Raw genomic sequence first — 20,113 nt, 5'->3', positions numbered from 1 at the left:
GAATTTATTTGTTTTGTTAAAATTAATTTTTATTTTGCAAGTATGGAGAAAATCACGTTCGACGCACACATAAACATTAGTTACTCATAGAAAATAGGGAAAAAGTAGATAGTATTGGGCTGGAAACTATGTAAGGGCGGTCTTCAACAGTCTTGAGTAAAATTTTAGGATTGCTGACGTAGACCAAAGGTAAAATAATACCTTTTTCTAAACGATATAGTAGACAGTTTAGTTTTTTTTTTGAATATTGTAACGACAATTGGCATTGTCGTCAAAGGGTTGCACAACCATCGGTGCAAATAGACTCCCCCACTCATCTCTACTTGATTTCCTGCGATATAAGGTTCAAGTCGAGGGTTGAAAAGAGGCTTTAGAAAATGTGACATCCTCCGAGGAGATCGTTCGGGTCCAGTCTCTGGACCCGCTTAGTGTATAGTGGTGTGTGTGTTAGGCCAGGTAAGAAGAACCTGTTACAGTAAAGGTCAGATTGTATTGTATAGTAGCTATTCCCTCCGTCAGTTCGTTAATCCGTCAGTTCGTTAATCCGTCGTTATATTACTCCGTTAGTAATTAATAAAGATTTATCAGTACGTTAGAGTTTAGGCACAGGACATGATTGTACGTAGGTGCAGTCATGCCCTCACACCGGTAATCATAATTAGAATAATCAAATAAGATAAAAGTGCATTCTGTTTCATTCGTGTAGTTAGTGATGTTAGCTCCACAGGTAATTACAGGGTGTTTATAGAAGTCAAGTTGAGGTGTTGGAGTAACCCTTTTGTAATGGGGATGCAATGCTAAGATATAATGTTTGGCAGTCGTTGCAACCACCAAGAAGCGGGACATCAACCTAATTCGTCACAATATTTTGTTTTTTCATTTCTGCAATGGTAAAGAAGCATCTTAAGCTCGTGAAAAGTTATGAGTTGTGTATTGTGACGAAGCGTTAGAAAATGCAGTGCCAAATTTTGTTCTGGTAATTTTTTACTCAAAATTCCCTGTAAGTCCAGTTGAAGTTGATTAAAAAAATTGTCTTCTTTAGATTATTATTATTAAACGAATGATCAATTATGATGTCTACATTAAACAACAGACGAAATTGAACAATGCAGTTGAGAAAGCAACATGAATTGGCAAATAGAAACAGTGGTTTATTCAATTACTGATATCACATATCTCGGCAAAAATTATTAGAGCTCGGTTGGGATGTTTTGCTACATCCCCTTAATAGTCTTGATGTTACACGTTCCTATAATTTTGTTTTGATCTTTCGTAAAGATTCATTACGAAACTCCTTGAATGGTAAACAACTCAATGATCATATCTGATTCAGTTTTTTGCTAATAAAAGCCAGAAGGTTTATAAAAGTGAGATGATGATGCTGCTTGAAAGGTGACAAAAAGTCATTGGTCATAATGGACAATACACAAGAAAATGAAGTTGTTTAGTTCCATAAAAACTTATCTTTGATTTTCTAATAAAAATCCGCATTTACTTAGTTGCCAACCTAATAATTTTCATCATAAAATTTTTTTTTTATTTATTTGAACAGCGATCAGAACTTATGGGTTCTATGAGGTGTTGTGATTCAGATCTTACAAACTACGTTTGTTTTATTACAGATGGCAACCTAAACAGTTGTCACATCTCTGTACGAGAAATTTATATTACAATCTCTGTAGTAGGGCAAGTATGGTGCAACAATGCCGGGTGAGGGCTATTTTCACTTGGAAACATATTGCTATTTATAATAAGAATAAAATGAACTAGAATCACTGGAACAAACTTTGAAGAATATACGACCATCTCTATAACAAATGATTAACAAGAGTTTATACACCATAATTTATCAACTACTTACGTAATTCTATCCTATCGCCGCAGTCAACGTTGAAAGGTTGATCGCATTTGTTGACCAGCCTTATCGTGGAATCGAAGACCAATCCGTCCGGGCAGTACTTCAGCTTGGCAGAACCATCGATGCACTCGTAAAAGGCATCACACTGAGTCGCATGCTCGTACTGACCATCGCGGTACTGACCAGTCTTAGGATTTAGGGGACATTCGTAATCGGCTGCTGCCGATTTCTTTTGGGCTGCTGTAAGAAGAAACAAATAAAATATTAAAGACTACAGATTTACAAATACAACAAAAAAATTAATTTCATTTCAATAATAATCATTATTATGATGGGAATAGCTCACTCAGTTGCACGCTCGACTCAAATGCCAAGGATACTCGGTTCGAGTCCTGGCACGGACGTAGAATTGTTTTTGATTAGTTAGATTGAAATTAATTTGATTTTAAATTGTTAATTTGAGATATAATTGGGTTAGGTGTTAAAAGAAGAATCAAGGTTAGAATATAAAGAAGAATAAAAGTAGAATATAAGTCAGTTGTAAAGAAAATTGGATAGTATATGTATTTTTGTTACGTAGTTTTGTAACGAATTTATTAAAACTCTCCTTCGATAATTCAGGTTGTTGGGTTATAATTTAACCCTTGTAGCTGTGGACTGTATTAAACACTGATTTGTTTGTATATTATATAGTATTTGTTGCGGTTCTAATTACAATCACTGATTTGTTACTAAGTTATAATGAAAAAAAATATATTTATTTTTATTGGTTATTTGCATGATGTTAAGCGGACTTAACTTTTAGAAGTGTACAACTAGTTCAAATAAAATACTCCGCTACCGCCTCTACCAGGCGTAGCAACCATTCCGTGTACAGCTTAATGCCCTGAAGTTTTGTCACCTTCATGGCCAATATAATAAAACGAAAAAACGCCCGAACAGTATAGAATATATAAATATAGTATATGATACAATAAATCTTTTATTATTGTATGGTATATGACAAATAAATTATTAAGCTTATGGAAAATTTAATTTTTTAATTTATTATGACGGGAATAGCTCACTCAGTAGCACGCTTGGCTCACATGCCAGGGATACTCGGTTCGAGTTCTGAAACGGTCTTAGAAATGTTTTTTGATTAGTTAGATTGAAATTAAGTAGATTTTGAGATATAATTGAGTTAGGTGTTCAAAAAAGAAACAAGGTTAGAAGATAAAGTGGAAGAAGAAAGAAAATTGGATAGTATATAGGATATATAAAGATAGTATATCATACAATATATCTTTTATTACTGTAAAATATATGACGTATTATTGTCGTACACGACGTCGTCGAGAATAAAATAGAAGGACTGAAATGAATGGAAAGAAGAATAATGCAAATGATTGACGTCTTACGCGAGAAGAGAAAATACAGGAAACTGAAAGCCGAGGCACAGGATCAAGAAGCATGGAAGCAGAAGTTCGGAAAGGAAAATATATGAAAATAAATAGTGGTAATGGTAATAATAAACAAGAGGTAAAGGAATAATTTATTGTGATGGCTCTCGAACCATGGACCTGTCTTCGAGCAGACTATCATTCATTATTATTATTATGATATAATAAAGATAAAGATAAAGAAGAGGTATATAATATAATAAATAATAGTACATACTTTTAATGTATTTTAATATATTTATTAATTATTATTGTTACTTGTGCTATTATCATCGAATAATATACATTTAGTACTTTAATAAGATATTATTAAAGTTATTACTGTGCAAAATAGTACAATATAATGAAAATTTGCAAAAATGCAATGATTATAATAAAATAAAAAAAATACGTCAATTATTGATAATGAAGTCGATAATAATGTATAAATAGTATCCAGTAGTATTGAGTTAAAAATTATTTCCAATATTTAAACTTTAAAACTTTTATTTAAATAGTGGTACATGTCTTATCAAAAAATTATAACTGTAATTTATCTGTAAGTTATTATTTAATGAAGTAATCCTATTTTATAATTTTAATAATTAATTAATAATTTATAATATAGAATATCATAATTAGTTGTTTTGCATACATACCAATCCATTCCACTATATTCAATAATAAGAATATAAAAATTAAATTCATTTTATTAAAAATACTAATTAGATTTAAAAAAAATAAATGTTTACAAAAATGAGACGTAAAAATTGTTAAAATTTTATTTGTCAACAAAATCAAAAATTTGATAAAACAAAATTTTATCAATGGTTGCTAAAAAACTACATATTTAAAATGTATTAAATGCATAGACCTTATTGTTTTATAAAGGGTATGATTAAATGTCAAGTAGAAATCCATTGGCTGGTTTTGTTTGAAAGCATTAATATGCTATTAATATGAATTTTGAATAAAATTAAAATATGTATTTTTTATATAATTTTTTGCATAAAACGGGTTGTCGAATATATGAAGAAATTTACGGATGTAATGATGATTTAAAAAATGTACGGTTTGATAAATTGCGATAAATGAAAGATAAACGAAACAAATCTACAATGAAAAAATTAGTAAATGTGCAAGTGAATAAATTGAATTGCATTTATAGGTAGAATAGTCATAGTGGATATATATTTTTTCATAATGTTTGAGACAATTATCCTAATATTTTCAATCTTTTATGCATATTCTTAAAAATAAAAATGAAAATAGCATACATGTGTAGCATTTAAGACAAATTATAATTAATTATATGAATTCCAGAATATAATTAAAAAAATATAGAGAGTTAAATAGAAATTGACAACAGGTTTTCAACATCCTACTTTGTTTTTCAAGAAATTTGCTAATTTTATGAATAAATTATGGAATATTATAAAATTCGAGTTAATATGCAAATTCATAGAATTCTTCATTCACTTTTAAAATAATAAAAAATATTGAATGCTATTGGAAAATATATATTAATATATATATATATATATATATATATATATATATATATATATATATATATATATATATATATATATTTAGACTTGAATGGGCTTAAAGGTCCGCGAATAAAAAGGTCCACCACCAATATCTCAAAAATAAGTGTACTTAAAATTTTTTTTAATAACAATATTTAAAAGTAGAGGAAAAAAATGTGTAACCAGTCATCAATTTCATTCTTACGACGTTGCTATCGCGAGATAAACGGCATTTTTCGAAAATCCATTTCGTTGTTAGATTTTTTGGTTGTGAGCACTGTTCTTTAGTTCACGAAACTTAAATACAATTTGTAAGTACAAATTAGCAACAAAAATGTGAACAATGCAAAATTGTAAAATAGTAAATTAAGTATAAAAAAGCAATTTAAAAAATATAGATAAATTAAATCTGCTGATAAATATTTTTGATAAAATACCAAAACGAGATTAGATTATACAGTAAAAAAACTGTACCCACAACATGTATATTTTGCATAGAATTGTGTAGCTATTATTTTAGGCAAATTCTTTAAAATTAAAAATAACACATTAGAACTGTATGTCCTCTGGTAGTCCCATTTTACCCCGCTCATAGATCCAGGTGACAAATTTTTGAAAAACAGAAAAACGAAACGCATTTCTACAATGATGAGCTGGGAGTTTTACTGAACATAGTCAGAGAGTTGTTTGTTTGATATGTGTTATTTGTTATGATATAATTAGTTTGGTTCTCACAATATAATTGGTCAAAGTCAAATTGGACCTTTGTGTCCCGCCCTACCCGAAATGTATGCATCCATATACATTTGTGTATGGGTGCATGTATACATGTATTCGCATATGTGCATATTGAATATATAAACAAAATACCGAAAGAGAAATGGAAGAAAAATTTCGAACTAACAAAATCAGAAGATGAATTTATATGTGCATATATTAAACGTTTACAACAGTTTTGAAAACACAAAAAGATATACGTATATATATACACACACACATATATATATATATATATATATATATATATATATGTATATATATATATAAGCATTATGCCCAACTTATGTTTTGTTTAGCAAATAACACAAAAAGTTCTTCTTGAAGTCTGGAATTCTTCACAAAGGTTGTTGTGCTAAAGTGTCCTTTAGACCTTCAACTTTTTTAATATGCAAATGCATTTCTACGCACTCTTATATATATATATATATATATATATATATATATATAATATGCTGCTTAATATTCTTATTTCTAATTACGATATACAGTAACAACTTGACAACTTCAATTTATTATAATTAAACAATCACAGGTGAAATAGCAAAATGCAATCTTTTGTTCAAGGACTGTAAGGACACTCACTTCTGTCTAGAGACATTCGCAAAATTTAAGAAACTTTAACCGTACTTTTCTAAACTACGGACCTCAAATATATTACAAAATTATTTTATTCTAATTTTATTACACAAAAATTAATCAAAGCAATTGAATCGAATTGTAGTTAGTATACATCCAGTAAATTTAATATTTAAATTAATTTATCATTTCATGTGGTGGCATTGTTTTATTATATGCCTCCCTTATAAATTAACAATACAAACGCTATGCAAATACAACAGCGGAACAAAGAATTTAATTAAATAATACATTCCTAGAATTATCATAAATTTATCAATAATACCGAATACCAGTAATGACAGTCGATGTAGAAAAAAATAATTCCATATCAATCATTTACAAATCGAAGCGCGTTGATATATTTTTTCTGCTTTTATGATTTATGTAAAATTGAAAATAAATACTATAATCATCAATATTATTAATTTTATTAATATTTATTTCAATTATTTATTTTATTGTGAATCGACTAGTACGAACCTGCCTGAGCATAATAAACTTTCGCGCGACATTTGAAAGCATTTTGCGCAATCTTATTATGTAAAATTCAGTATGTCGTTGAGTGTATATATATTAACAAGTTAGTCGGTATTTGTGTGTAAATTTTTAATGTCAAACGTGCAGAAAAACCGGTATATCATATTACACATCTTGAATTGTCTTCAAAACCTATTGTGAATAAATTTTTAGAGTAGTTTTATCGTAAAAAAATTACTACGATACGCTATACAGGTTATATATATTAGGGTGGTCCTTAATATGGACATTTTCAAATTTCCTTGCTCCCAAGGGCTCAAATGGTTCAAAATTGATAAAAAACAATTCTCTGAAAGTTTTAGCTCTTAATATTGTCTTTTAGATAGATCGCAATTCAATCAAAGTTTTGTATGGAAATAGCATGAAAACAGTTTCAAAAATTTTGCAGGGCGTCGGATTTTCAATAAAAAATGACAAAAACTTTCACTTTTAATCCATTTGTCGCTAAGTTATACCTAAAAAAAAAATTTTTTTAACTTTCAAATTTTTTCTATGCCTTTTTCATACGAAGTTTGATAGAATTGCGCACTATCTAAAAATTAATATTAAGAGCTAAAAATTTCAGAGAATTGTTTTTTATTAATTTGGAATTATTTGAGCCCTTGGGAGCAAGAAAATTCAAAAATGTCCATATTAAGGACCACCTTAATATATATACATATATATAATACATACATACATACATACTTAAATATAGGCTTGCAACCTTTGGATAAAAGAAGAGCAAATGGCACTAATTGAAAGGAAAGTATATTTAAAAGAAATAATCATAGCATTCTAGATCCTTCCCCCACAAAGTAATGACTAACAACGGTTTCCTTGAAGATAAGAGGCAAAAGATAAGCGGAAGTTTTAGTCGATATTACCATTTACCAATTTATACCCAAGCGGTATTAACTCCGTCATACCCAGACAAAAGACCTAGTCTGGCATGCGTAAACGCATTTACTTCGCTTTACAGAATATAAATATATATATATATATATAATAATATAAATATATATTTTTTAATATTTCATTAGTTTTTAAACTTTTTCTGTCTAATATTATAATACCAAAACCTTTTTTTGTCGTCCCCGCTTCATATTTTTATAGTCATTACTTACTTACATACTTTTTAATACAAGGACTAATTTTGATCACAAGTTAGGTTATTATCCAAATGCTATTAGAAATATTTGTATATATACATAATTATTAAATAACGTATCATCATTAATTTTTGACCACATAATCTTTTTTCAGTAAAGCATCTTCAGGTTTAGCTAATATATTATATTCTATGTCGACAAAAAAATGAAAACCAAATCGAAAAGTTTATCACATGATTAAAAAAGTTAAATTATAATAATTTAGGTATAATTTATTTATATTATATTATAAATCAGAAAAAAAGTTTATATCTAATTTGGAATGCACAAATATTTTTTTGATAATTAAAATTAATTTTTGAAAAATGTTTTCACTGATTGATTTAATTGAAGTAATCAAGGCTCTCATCAAAGAGTTACCTAAACAAGCCATATTTATGAACATTTTGAGTACAAATCCATCCCAGTAGCTTATAAGATGCTATTATTTTGATTGCTATTTAATTAGTAATGAAAAAATTAAAAAAAAAGTTTTCAAAAAAATTACCGGTCCCAAAATTAACAAATCCCCACGTATAGTAAGAAAATCCCCAAGTATAGTAAGAAAGTAACTATTAATTTATTCACTTAATGCATGGGTTGAATATGTTGGTATTCGTGTGATTGTTCAATTACAATTATTGATATTACCATAACATATTAGGTAACACATTAGTACTAGGAAGTTAAAAATTTTCATTCTTTCCTGCATGCGATGCATAATGCAATATGTGCAATGCATAATAGTAATGCACATGCCGAGCCTATCAATTCTCACATAGTGGGTATATGAATTATTTAAATCTAAAATATTTTTATAATAATATACTACAACCTTAATTATTTATAAAATTATTTAAGAAAAATAATTGTAAAACAGGAAAATTTATACCACAAGCACTAAGAAATTAGCCTATGTTCCAGTCACAAACAGATATACATATTATAATCACCAACAAATATATATATATATATATATATATATATATATATATATTCACTTCATATAAATGTAGTTAGTACAAAAATCTAAATCCAAGTTCTCACTTACCAACTAAACCGACCAGCAAACAAAATCCTAGAGCAAACCTCCTCATTGTAAAATATTTTTTTCTAAATTTGTTAACACTACCAAAAATTTCTTATTAAGAGGACAATATTTTTTCTTCGAATTTGTTACTTTTGTATGTGCTAAGCGTATAAAGCTTGCACAGAGAATGAGCAAAAACTGAATTTCTCTTGATTTGTCAGTTTGTGAAAGGTTATACAGCCTCAAGTCCCCCACTAATAAGAGTGATATATATGAATACAGGTATTGATAGAGCCAAACATTCTTATAAATATGCATACCCACGTACAATACTGAATATATATATATATATATATATATATATATATACAAATATATTTGTATGTATGAATGTATAAACCATGAGCAAAGTTTTTCCAGATATAATACCCTATTTTTCCTTTTGTTTTTCTAATTCTAATGCAAATAAAACGAATTATTTTTCAAGTATTTTTATAATTTATTTCTCAAAAAATTCCAAAGCATATTTCTTTTATTGTTTTGTGGCTCGGCTTTAAGTTCACTTGTGAAATAAACCACCAGACTTGTATAATATTACAAGTAATGTAATACTGATATTCCAATTTTTAATAAACAATAAAAAGTTATTTATTATACAAAAGTTATCTGAAACATTTAAAACAATAAGAGATCAAGTTGGGCTTTGCCCGCAGAGCTTGAGACGACTATAGTTTTTCAATATATCTTATAATATTTTTATCTTGAAATAATATTTTTACTCTTGAAAATAAAATGTAATAATTTATATTCTAAAATATCAAAAATAAAGTTTAATAATATATTTTACAAATATTTAACACGTTAATTGCCACGATTAGTAAAATATTCACAACGACCATGATAACTTTATTAGGTAATTTAGTTAAAAATGTATCAAAGAAAAAAAATGTCACGCGTATATGATTGACAAAAACCAATTCAACAATTTCATGTTTGATAAAGTCGATCTTTAACCATACTTTCAAAAGCATTGAAACTGATGATGAATGTAATAAAACATATCTTAATTTCTTCGAACTTCGAATATTCTTAAAGGCACTATAAATATAGGTATTACAAACATTTATACAAATAAATTTAATGTGAGTATTTCTAAGCCAATTATAATTTCTCATTCTTATATATATTTTACTAAATAGAACTGAAACCAATACAAATGGTATAGATTAAATTTTTTTAGTTATGATAATATATATGAGAAAAGTATATAATAATAGTGATAGAAGCTGCTCTTTAACTATACTGTCATAGAAAAATTAATAAAATTTAACCAACTAGTATTAATTGGAATAAAGACGTCTTAGAAAGTGGCTGTCATCATGAGAAGACTAAATTTTTCTTCCAGATTAAATTTTTGCGAATCGATGACGAGTAAATTCCAAATAAAATTTTATTGCTTTTTTGAGACTGAGTACAAAAGACATCTACCTTACATTTCTACGTCTTTGCAAAGACAATAATTAGATACCTCGGTTTGAATTTTTGAGTCGAACAGCAGAAATCATTTTGGTTATTTGAAATTTCAAAATAAGATGATTACAAGCCAATTGCAGATGTTTATTTGTTATATATTTAATAGTTTTTTAAGATGCCTCAATTTACACAAAATTAATGTCTGAAAGTATACATGAACACTAGGTACTGGATTCATCATTAAGACATCAGCTAAGCCAATACCTTCAAACTCGCACTATAAGGAAACATTTATTCAGCAATAATATACATTTCAATAATCATAATAAAATATTTTATAAATTATGTATATATGAACACATATCACTTTTTAATATTACTAAATAATTTTATACGCTATAAACGTTTCGAAACCTTGTGTCTCATCATCAGGACATCAGGGTAAAAAATAACAAATAATATTGAAACATTTTAAAACCAATTAATTCAAAAGTATGTTCAACTATATTATATGTACGCGTAAAATTTTGTGGTAAAAATCTGTTGTAATTGCTTTGTTGCCATATATAATTAAACTTTGGCTTTTATAATGTGAAAATTAATATTCACAAAGATATTTATATAATTAAAATAAAAAATATATTTTATGTTTTTTATAAATATAAAAGATATGGAATTTAATCGAAGGAAAATATGAGAATAATCCATATGTGATTCGAAATATAATATTAAACTTTTGTCAGTATGGGGTTCTGGTATAGAATCGAAACATCTTTAAAAGAAACATTATGCATTACAGAGTCAATTAATAAATAAATAAATAATATATATATATATATATATATATATATATATATAGATATACAAATATATCTATTATCTAAAACCACAAAAAATAACTCAAAAATATAAGACAAAATTTCAGGATAAAAGGACTATAAATAATTTTGAATACTAACATCGACATAGTTGTACTTGTCAATCACATATTAATTGTATTTCTGACAATATAATTATTATATTCAATAAAAGCCATTTGACAACTTTTTTGTTCTGTTTTATGAGCGCAAATATTCAATATGTTTAAATTTAAAAAATATATATATATAATGTTTTAGCTTCATTAGTGACCCAACGTTTAATAAAATTATAAATGAAAGCTCCTCTATACACAAAATTTAATTTTTGTCTATCACTAATTCTACAAATTAGTGAGAGAAAAATGAGTTATATATAGCATGAAATATGAATGGGTCATGTAAAAAGCAAATAAAAAAGTTGACAAAGCTAATAGACCTCATTAAATTTGGTAAAATTATACATGAATATTAATAGATACATTGCTAAACGTTTATCAAAATGTCAATCAATTTCTCCTGTTTTTACTAGATACAAGGTCGTCATATATATTTGGAAATTTTAAAAATGATTTCTATATATAGTCTATATAGTAAAATATACATCCATAAGTATCAGTGCATATATATATATATATATATATATATATATATATATATAATCACATACTTATGGATACAAATGAGTATATATGCATGAATACAAGATTGTATATGAATGTCTCAGCCGGTGTCTCATTGGCAAACGTTGAAAGGTGAAAGTTTTAAATTAAAAACTAGTATCGGATTGGGTGTGTTGTATATATATACATACATTTATTAATTATGTAAACACGACCACACTACACTCTTTATTTTTGCACAAAATTTATTGAAGACCTTGATTTGACTCATTATCCGTGTAAAATTATCAAAAATATGAACACATTAAGTTGCGGGTTTTATATATTTTTTTCAATTACTTTAATTTATTTATTAATTATTATTTTTTTACTGAAAACTATGATATTAACGAAAGTTATTTATTGTATACTTTTTTTTTTTTTTATTATTTTATTGGCTTTATAAACTGGTACATTAGCCATATACTAAATTACATAATATCTACGCTATCTCTTACATATATATCATTGTTTTATGTATATTGCATTTATAATTTTATATTATTACATTTGATGTAAATATAAAGAGCTCCATATAATCTTGTATCTGTCATCACTGTTATAAAATTAATTGGAAGGGAGATTTTTGTTTAATTATTTCCTCCCATAGTTTTCGTCTGCCCTTTTCCCAACGTTTACACTCCATGATGATGTGCTCTGCATCCGCCCTAGTCGCTTCGCCCAAGCAGTAGCAACTAGGATCGATATCGATCCCAATTCTGCTTAGCAGAACGGAGCGTAAGAATGATTTAGTCTTAATCTACACAATGTTGTGTAAAACGGCCGACACTCCTTAAATCCGTCATACCATGGTTTGACTGGAATTTTTCCTTGTATCATACCATAAAATTTACCTTTAATTCTAATAGATAACTGAAAATCCAAATGCCAATGTTCCGTATGTTTGCTCTGTTAAATCTTTTATGTCTCTATAAGATATTCCATCCGCAGCAACAGTCCCTGTATTTATTGCATCTTTGGCGCCGTTATCCGCCGCTTCGTTGCCAGCTATCCCAATATGACTTCTTACCCATACAATGCGTAACTCCCAATTTTTTGATAATATCGCATGTATGTCATTTAGAGTATCTATCGTTAATAATGACGGGTCCTTTCCCAACGACAACATGCCCTCAAGAGCAGACCTGCTATCGCTGATTATTACCGATTTCTTCACATTATGTTCATCAATATACTTTACGCACCTATTATAGCATACATTTCCGCTGTATATATCGACGCATCTTTATCTAGTTTATATTTTGTGAAGGAATTTGTCCCCTGATGGTAAAAACACGCACCAACATACTTAAAAATAAAAAAATACTACTTAAATGCAAAATGAATAATTGTTATCAAAGCTACAAATTGTTATAAAATTTGGAGCTAAAAAGCAGCTGAACACGTTTATAGCATGATAAATTGATAGTTTAATTTTTTCCACCATCAATTTCATATCCTAGGAACGTACTGATGCATTTTTATACTTAGATTTTCTTCCTGGCTTATTTCATATTAGAACATCCTTATTTCGGCACCGTTTGAATTGTATGTTTGGACACCAAGCTCAGTCTCAGAACATTCATGATTAGTAAAATATTGCCCAGATCAATCTTGTTAATTGATCAATTTTTTTTAAGTTTTTAAAACAATGTGTTAATTTTGTTTGTTTTTCATGGTTTGGAAAATTATTCGTTGTTTTTTTGTTTAGACTGCAAATAAATATTTCAAGAATACGGTTCAACGTCAAACAAAAATAAAAAAAAGTTCAAGTTTCAAGGTAGTCCTTCTTGTCATTGTTGTTATTACAAAGGTTGTTACAACAAAAGTACTAGTTGGCGTAAATAGAGCTTAAACTAGCTGTAAGTGGAAATGTGTCTTAAGGAAATTAAGGCATCGTGCCTTAAGGCAAATTGCTTGCAAAATGTTTACGTAAGCATGGGGGTAGGGGGTAAGAGCTTTGCTTACTTTTGCTGACAAGGGGGATGGGGGGGTAAATAATTGTAATAAATCTGCTTACGTAATACTTGAACGATCCCTTTCTCAAAAATCTAATCTTTTCGAAGTAAATTTTTTTCAAAAATGTTAATCGTTTTTAAAAAACTAATAATTTTTGGTACGGGAAGTTTCAACAATTTGCCTTAAGGCAGGATGCCTTAATTGCCTTAAGACAGAATTCCACTTACAGCTAGTTAAATTATTTAAATCGGTTGATCGGTGTTCTCGAAATCGTCGAGAATTTGTATCCGAACACACACGCACACACACACACACACACACACATACATACATCCATTTTTCTAAGGTCTGCCAAAATATTCAGAAACCTTTGAAACGTCGAGAAATGCAAAAATTTTCATTTTCGATTTTTTTGCGATTACTTAACTTACCCTACGGGAAGTTAATAAAAATGAATATACTTTAATGATTTGATGCAATATCGAGTTTTTAGTTTAATTGTGCATATTTTTAATAAAAGCAAACCTAACCTAAAAGGTAAGAATGCCTTAGATTGCATGTGATGCCTTATTTATAAATGCAGAATTGATAGACGATATCCTTTATCACATTAGATAAAACTTACATCAATTGTAAATTATTATAGTGATTGAATCAATTTCTAAAATTGCACAAAAAGAAATTAGTTATACGGGATTTTAATATAAAGCAAGACGTAGGGGTACTATAGACAAATGGCACAGACAAATGGCACTATAGATAAGGATCTAGAAAATGCAAAATTGCAGAATACTAACTATCAACTCCAAATAGGATTACAAAAAATCTATTGGATTTGGTTTATTAAACAGCAATATTCTGATACTTTCTATAAACGATTTAACGTGAAATATCTTTTTACGACACATAATACGAGATCATAATTACCTGAATATAGGATAGGATAGCATAGGAACAAATTCAACGGTTTTTTCCTTAAGTTGCCAGTAAACAATCTGTTCACTACATATACATATATATATATATATATATATATATATATATATATAATGATAAATATTTGTATAAATACACAGTTACGAGTTATATTCATAGTACTACGTACTTGTGCCATAAATAATTAATATAAACTACCAATACTTCAGCAATTTAATTGCCGAGCAATTACTTGCAGTTGTAATTTCAACAGTGTAGAAAACGTATTCGTATTTATGTGCTCTATATATATTAAACATATACTGAATTGAAGTTTATCTTCTTTTAAAGCGAGTGCACCTATTACTGACCATCAATTTAATTAAGACTTTATTAATGTATAGATCAATTTGTGTTTTTTCCCAAATCAGAATGGTGAATGGTGAATTCGTGTAGTGATATGAAAAATTAAACAATATACTATGTGATATATGTAAAATATTTATTTTTGACGATTAGGAATTCAAGAAGATTGAAAAAAAATAAATGAGGTTAATTACCCTACGATTGACATTGTGTTACTACGTTTTACTATTTGCATTATCTGCAAGTCTGCTGCATAAAATTATAAATTAATTCAGATAAATGGAATGGTGTATAAAATTGAATGATCATAAGAATATGCGATGAGCTTATAAAATGTGAAGAAGCAAGCTAAACATCGCTATTTATTTAATAGCAGTACCAATGTACATGTTTTCATAGTAATTAAAAAGCATTAATAAAAAAGATTATGCATATAAATCAAAGGCAAACTTGTTCGGATTAAAAAGAACAGCATTACCGAGCTGCAAGTGAAATGATCAAATTAATTATTTTCTTATCATTGATCTGTCCTTCATACGAAATGGACCAATCGGCTCATGTGTGTTTAGCATTGAGTCGTTTGTTCTGGAAGATCACCTTACCTTATTTCAAGGTAAGGCATTTAGTCGAATCCAGTTTTATATTTTAAAACATATGTTTTATTTCATATGGATCCGTGCAACGGATATGCACCGGAAGTAATATTAATGTAACTGATTGTGACTTTAGGCAACAAGTTTCTACTAGATGGTAGGAGAAATGCGGACAAAATGGTATATATGGACTAAATGACTCAGTGACTTTATTAAAAAATTGGCTAGTTTTATTAACGTTCCCGCGACTGCATAGCATGAAGAAGCCCATAAAAACAATCCTGTCAGGTGTTGAGCGTCATTGCCACAGTCTTGACGCAGTAATTAGTTCAAACCTGTAACGTACCCGCAAAAGTTTGATTTGAGGGTAGTTTTTTCAGGTTTTCTGGAAACTTATTTTTGGTTATTTATTACTATTTCTATTAAATGAATTACGATGTATGATTCAATTCCTTCATGTGCCATGTCCCAAAGAGGACCAAACAATTTATTTGTGTTCTACTTAATTTGTGTAATTATTTGTGTCTTCTTAGAAACTTGTATCTACGATTGTCCTTACCTTACTGTCCGTACTATATGGACAAATGGTTTTATTCGCAATTATAAATGTGTTATTTAAAATAATCACTTGTTTTTGTCTTGTTTTTTAGTTTGACATGAAGATGTTGATACATTGACAGCTTGACAAACAACATTTTCAACATAATTCAACTTTGGCTGCGTGCCTGGCAAAGACAACTCGTTAGCAAACCTATAAGAATTGATACAAATACCCATGAACATGGGATAGTCAACCTCTATTTACTTGGTTTGCTATCGTGACAAATTTCCTTAAAAACAGTGGATTTTATCTGACATCACATTAAATAATAAATAGTTAAAACTGTTTCGCAATTCGTAATGTTGAATCCAGAAAGAGTTGGCATCTTGTTTATTAACATTTGTTTCCTAATCCCAAGTTATTTCAATGCACACAATGTTGTGCAATTTTTAAAATCATCCTTGCAGCCATTCGAAATATTAAAATCAGTGATCTGTAGGTCTTTTTTCACACATATGCGCCTTTTTACATATTATGGCACCACTTATATATACCTATTTTAAAGCTCGTGTTTTATGAACCCATTCCACTAAAAACTTTTTCAATTTATTAAATTTTTTACCTTTTGCTTTTTTCTGCACACCTCGCAAATTATATATTTCTTTAATTTTTTCTCTATTGTTCAAATTGTGAAGTAAGGTAGAAACATGCAAGTAATAAAGTCGGCAACTAATTGAGTTTGATTTTCTATTTGTGATTTTTTTTTATCGAAATCTTTCACTATCTCAATTTTTACCAATGAACAAAAATACAAATCGTGTTACGACGTTATAAACGATATTACAAATCCGAGACGTATTACGCGAGAAATCGTATCAAGCAAAATCGTTTTAAACGGGTTTTATTTCATACATTAGAAAATAAATCAAATAAAGAAAAATTTAAAATGCGATTTTTATAAATGTACAAGCAAAACCATTCAACGATTAAAAGCAAAACTATTATCAATTAGTTAAAATCAATATACATTTTTATTATCAAAATTAATTGTATAATTAAAAATTGTATGTATATTTAGAATAAGAAGGCAATTATCGTATCAGCAAAAACAAATGATAGGAAATATGAAGATTACTTCGAATGCTTGTTGGAACAACAGTCCATGGCAATTGTGTACAATGACTATAACGAGTAAATAAATAAAATTATGTACATATTATATATAATATTCTATAATTCAAATTTAATTTTAATCTAAAATTTCAGAAATAATATTCAGCGTAAGGTGAATAGAAATGAAATGGAAATGGCCAATTATGGATATGTTTACGCGTCTGACAGCAAACATATGTTGATGAGAGGATTAGAAATACTTCAAAGGAATCATTCAAATGCTAAAATAGTCATTATATTAAGTCAAAGTTCAGCCACCGACTTAACTGATTTGATGAAAATAATATGGGAGAAGTATAACATGCTTAATGTTGTGGCATTATTATTGAATATATTTTTGTCTACTAGCAAATCTATCAGTGCTCTAGAACAACGCATAAACAAACATTATTCTACTCATAGGTTAGATGCTATATTATATAATCCATTCATAGAAAACGATGATGAAAAAGGTCGCTTTTATATATTTCGGGAAGCAAAGATAATGATTTAGAATCAGTGTCCAAAAAGATATTGAGGATGCACAGAGAGAGAACTTTAATGCCTATAACACCTCTCGTTCATGTTCTGTTCGCAGTTCAATTTATTTGGTTTAGCACATAGTCTGAGAAGACAAAAACGGTAGTATCTACCGATACAATTTGCCTGATGGAGAAATGATTAATGCTGTAACAAAAGCTATAAACTTCAAACCGATTTTTATCAATCCTCCAAATAATAGCATGTACGGAGGTGTCACACAAAATGGTACATTTACAGGCGTTTTAGGTCTTCTAGAATATGGCAAAGTTGATGTCACATTCAACGTGAGGGTTTTGAAACAATATGGCCAAGAACATGCAACATTCTTACCAGCTATTGGCGACACGAAACTCTCATTTGTTGTACCAGTTGTAGAAAATACAAGTAAACCTACTTTTTTCGGAATTTTAGATAATACTGTAATGATTAGTACCTGTATAATATATGGCATAATATTATGGATGGACTATTATCTTAACAAAATCTTATCAAAAGTTAAATCTCGGACAATCTCTAGTGATATAGGATATAAAGGCATTACCTTATTTGGAATCATGCTTTTAGTGTCGCAGAAGAAACCAAAGATTGCCTACAGAAGATTTCTGGTTGGATCGCTTGCCATCTTTTCAACAATTATTGCTTTTGTATATCAAGGAAACATGGTAAAAATTTGACGGTGAGTCATGAATCTAATAAATTTGATACATTGCAAAGGTTGGTCGACAGTGGATTGAAAATTTTGGTGCCGATTGGTTTGCGTAATTTTTGCCAAACGAAAAATAGTACTGACGTGGATCCTATTTACTATCGTCTCTCTCAAAGGCGCACATTGATAGACAATTATGAAGTTAGTTATAAACAAGTAGCATACAAACGTGATTCAGCCCTATTTTCTCTAGGAATATTTAATGAAAATTATCGATATGCTTTATACTCTAATAAAACAGGTAACAGTTTAATACACGTAGTAGACGAAGCACCTACTAGAACCATCTTGGCCTACATGTTTTGAAAGAAAGTCCTTTCAGAGATAGAATTAACAAAGTAGTATTAAGATTATTTGAAGGTGGTTTTAGCCAGAAATTTTACATGATAATTGGTATAAGTTGAGTCTAAAAATTGGCAGAATACACCAAGGGAAAATACATTTTTTTCGATGGATGAACTAGCACCGATATTTATGCTATTCATATTCAGTTGTTCGATATGTACGGCTGTGTTTTTAGCAGAAATATTTATAGCTAATTTTACGCAACTAGGAAGAAACGGTTAAAGCACAAAAATTCAATTAGGAACGTAATTAAAAAAAATATGTCCTAATAAAGTTATAGTATATATTAAACATTTATTACAAATCGTAAAGTGTGAAAAAAACTAGTTTTCCAAAATTTAGCATAAACATTTAAAGCAATTGAAGGTTGTGCTTATGATACAATAGTGCATAATACGAAAATGACCCAGTTATATGGGATACATTTTCACATAATTTGCTTAAAAATAATAATAATAAAATAAAAAAATTATAATTTAAAATAGATAAAAAAAAAGAAGCTTTTGTATGCTTTTGTGCGCTTATAAAATCTATGTGTATATAGTTTATAAAATAATTATCAGTAATATCAGTATATAAAATAACATTCAAATCTCAAAGTTGTGATGCAAACAATGAGTTGATCTCTTTAAGTAGATATACTATTTTCAATTTAAAGTCAATTTGGATCAATATATTTCAAACAAACAAGGGATTTAAACAAACAACAAAACATTATTATTTCAGTAATTTCTGAAAAAGTTCGAAGTTTATTCTGTCAGCTACAAGTGAAAATACTGGTATATTAGCTTAGGAAAAAAGGCTGTGATAGATAGATGATAAAATAAATCAGAAATGAAAAAAAGCCTTAGAAGTTACAAGATTAATGAAACGAATTAGTAGTTGAAGTCCAACAATTTGTGATTGATTTTTGGAAGATACAATTTTCATGCAGCACAATATATTTTATTGAGTATGTGTTTCAGTTATTGATTTTACGATCAATTTATAAACTCAATGTTAAAGATTCTTAACAAACGGAGGTATCGAATATGGTAAAAATTTGTAAGCATGAAGTTGCAAAATTGCTTAAATATATGAATTCACCAGAACATT

The 20,113-nt window shown here is 28.3% G+C and overlaps 1 protein-coding gene across 1 annotated transcript; it reads right to left on the bottom strand.

Annotated features, from left to right (window-relative positions):
* Positions 1–1,861: 1,861 nt before the first annotated feature.
* LOC113372012 (protein obstructor-E-like) lies at positions 1,862–8,980 on the bottom strand (the record flags this gene model as incomplete). Its single annotated transcript, XM_026612385.1, has 2 exons — positions 8,928–8,980; positions 1,862–2,098 (listed from the first exon to the last, which is right to left on the bottom strand). Coding segments are annotated over exons 1-2 (283 nt in total), but the record flags the coding sequence as incomplete, so codon positions are not given.
* Positions 8,981–20,113: the final 11,133 nt, after the last annotated feature.

Source organism: Ctenocephalides felis, unplaced genomic scaffold (assembly GCF_003426905.1).
Source record: "Ctenocephalides felis isolate EL2017-DRISC unplaced genomic scaffold, ASM342690v1 CF-g0.4_SCAFFOLD_01507, whole genome shotgun sequence".
Classification (NCBI taxonomy): Eukaryota; Metazoa; Arthropoda; class Insecta; order Siphonaptera; family Pulicidae; genus Ctenocephalides; species Ctenocephalides felis.
Note: the sequence above shows the minus strand (reverse complement) of the source record. Positions and strands in the feature narration are given on the sequence as shown.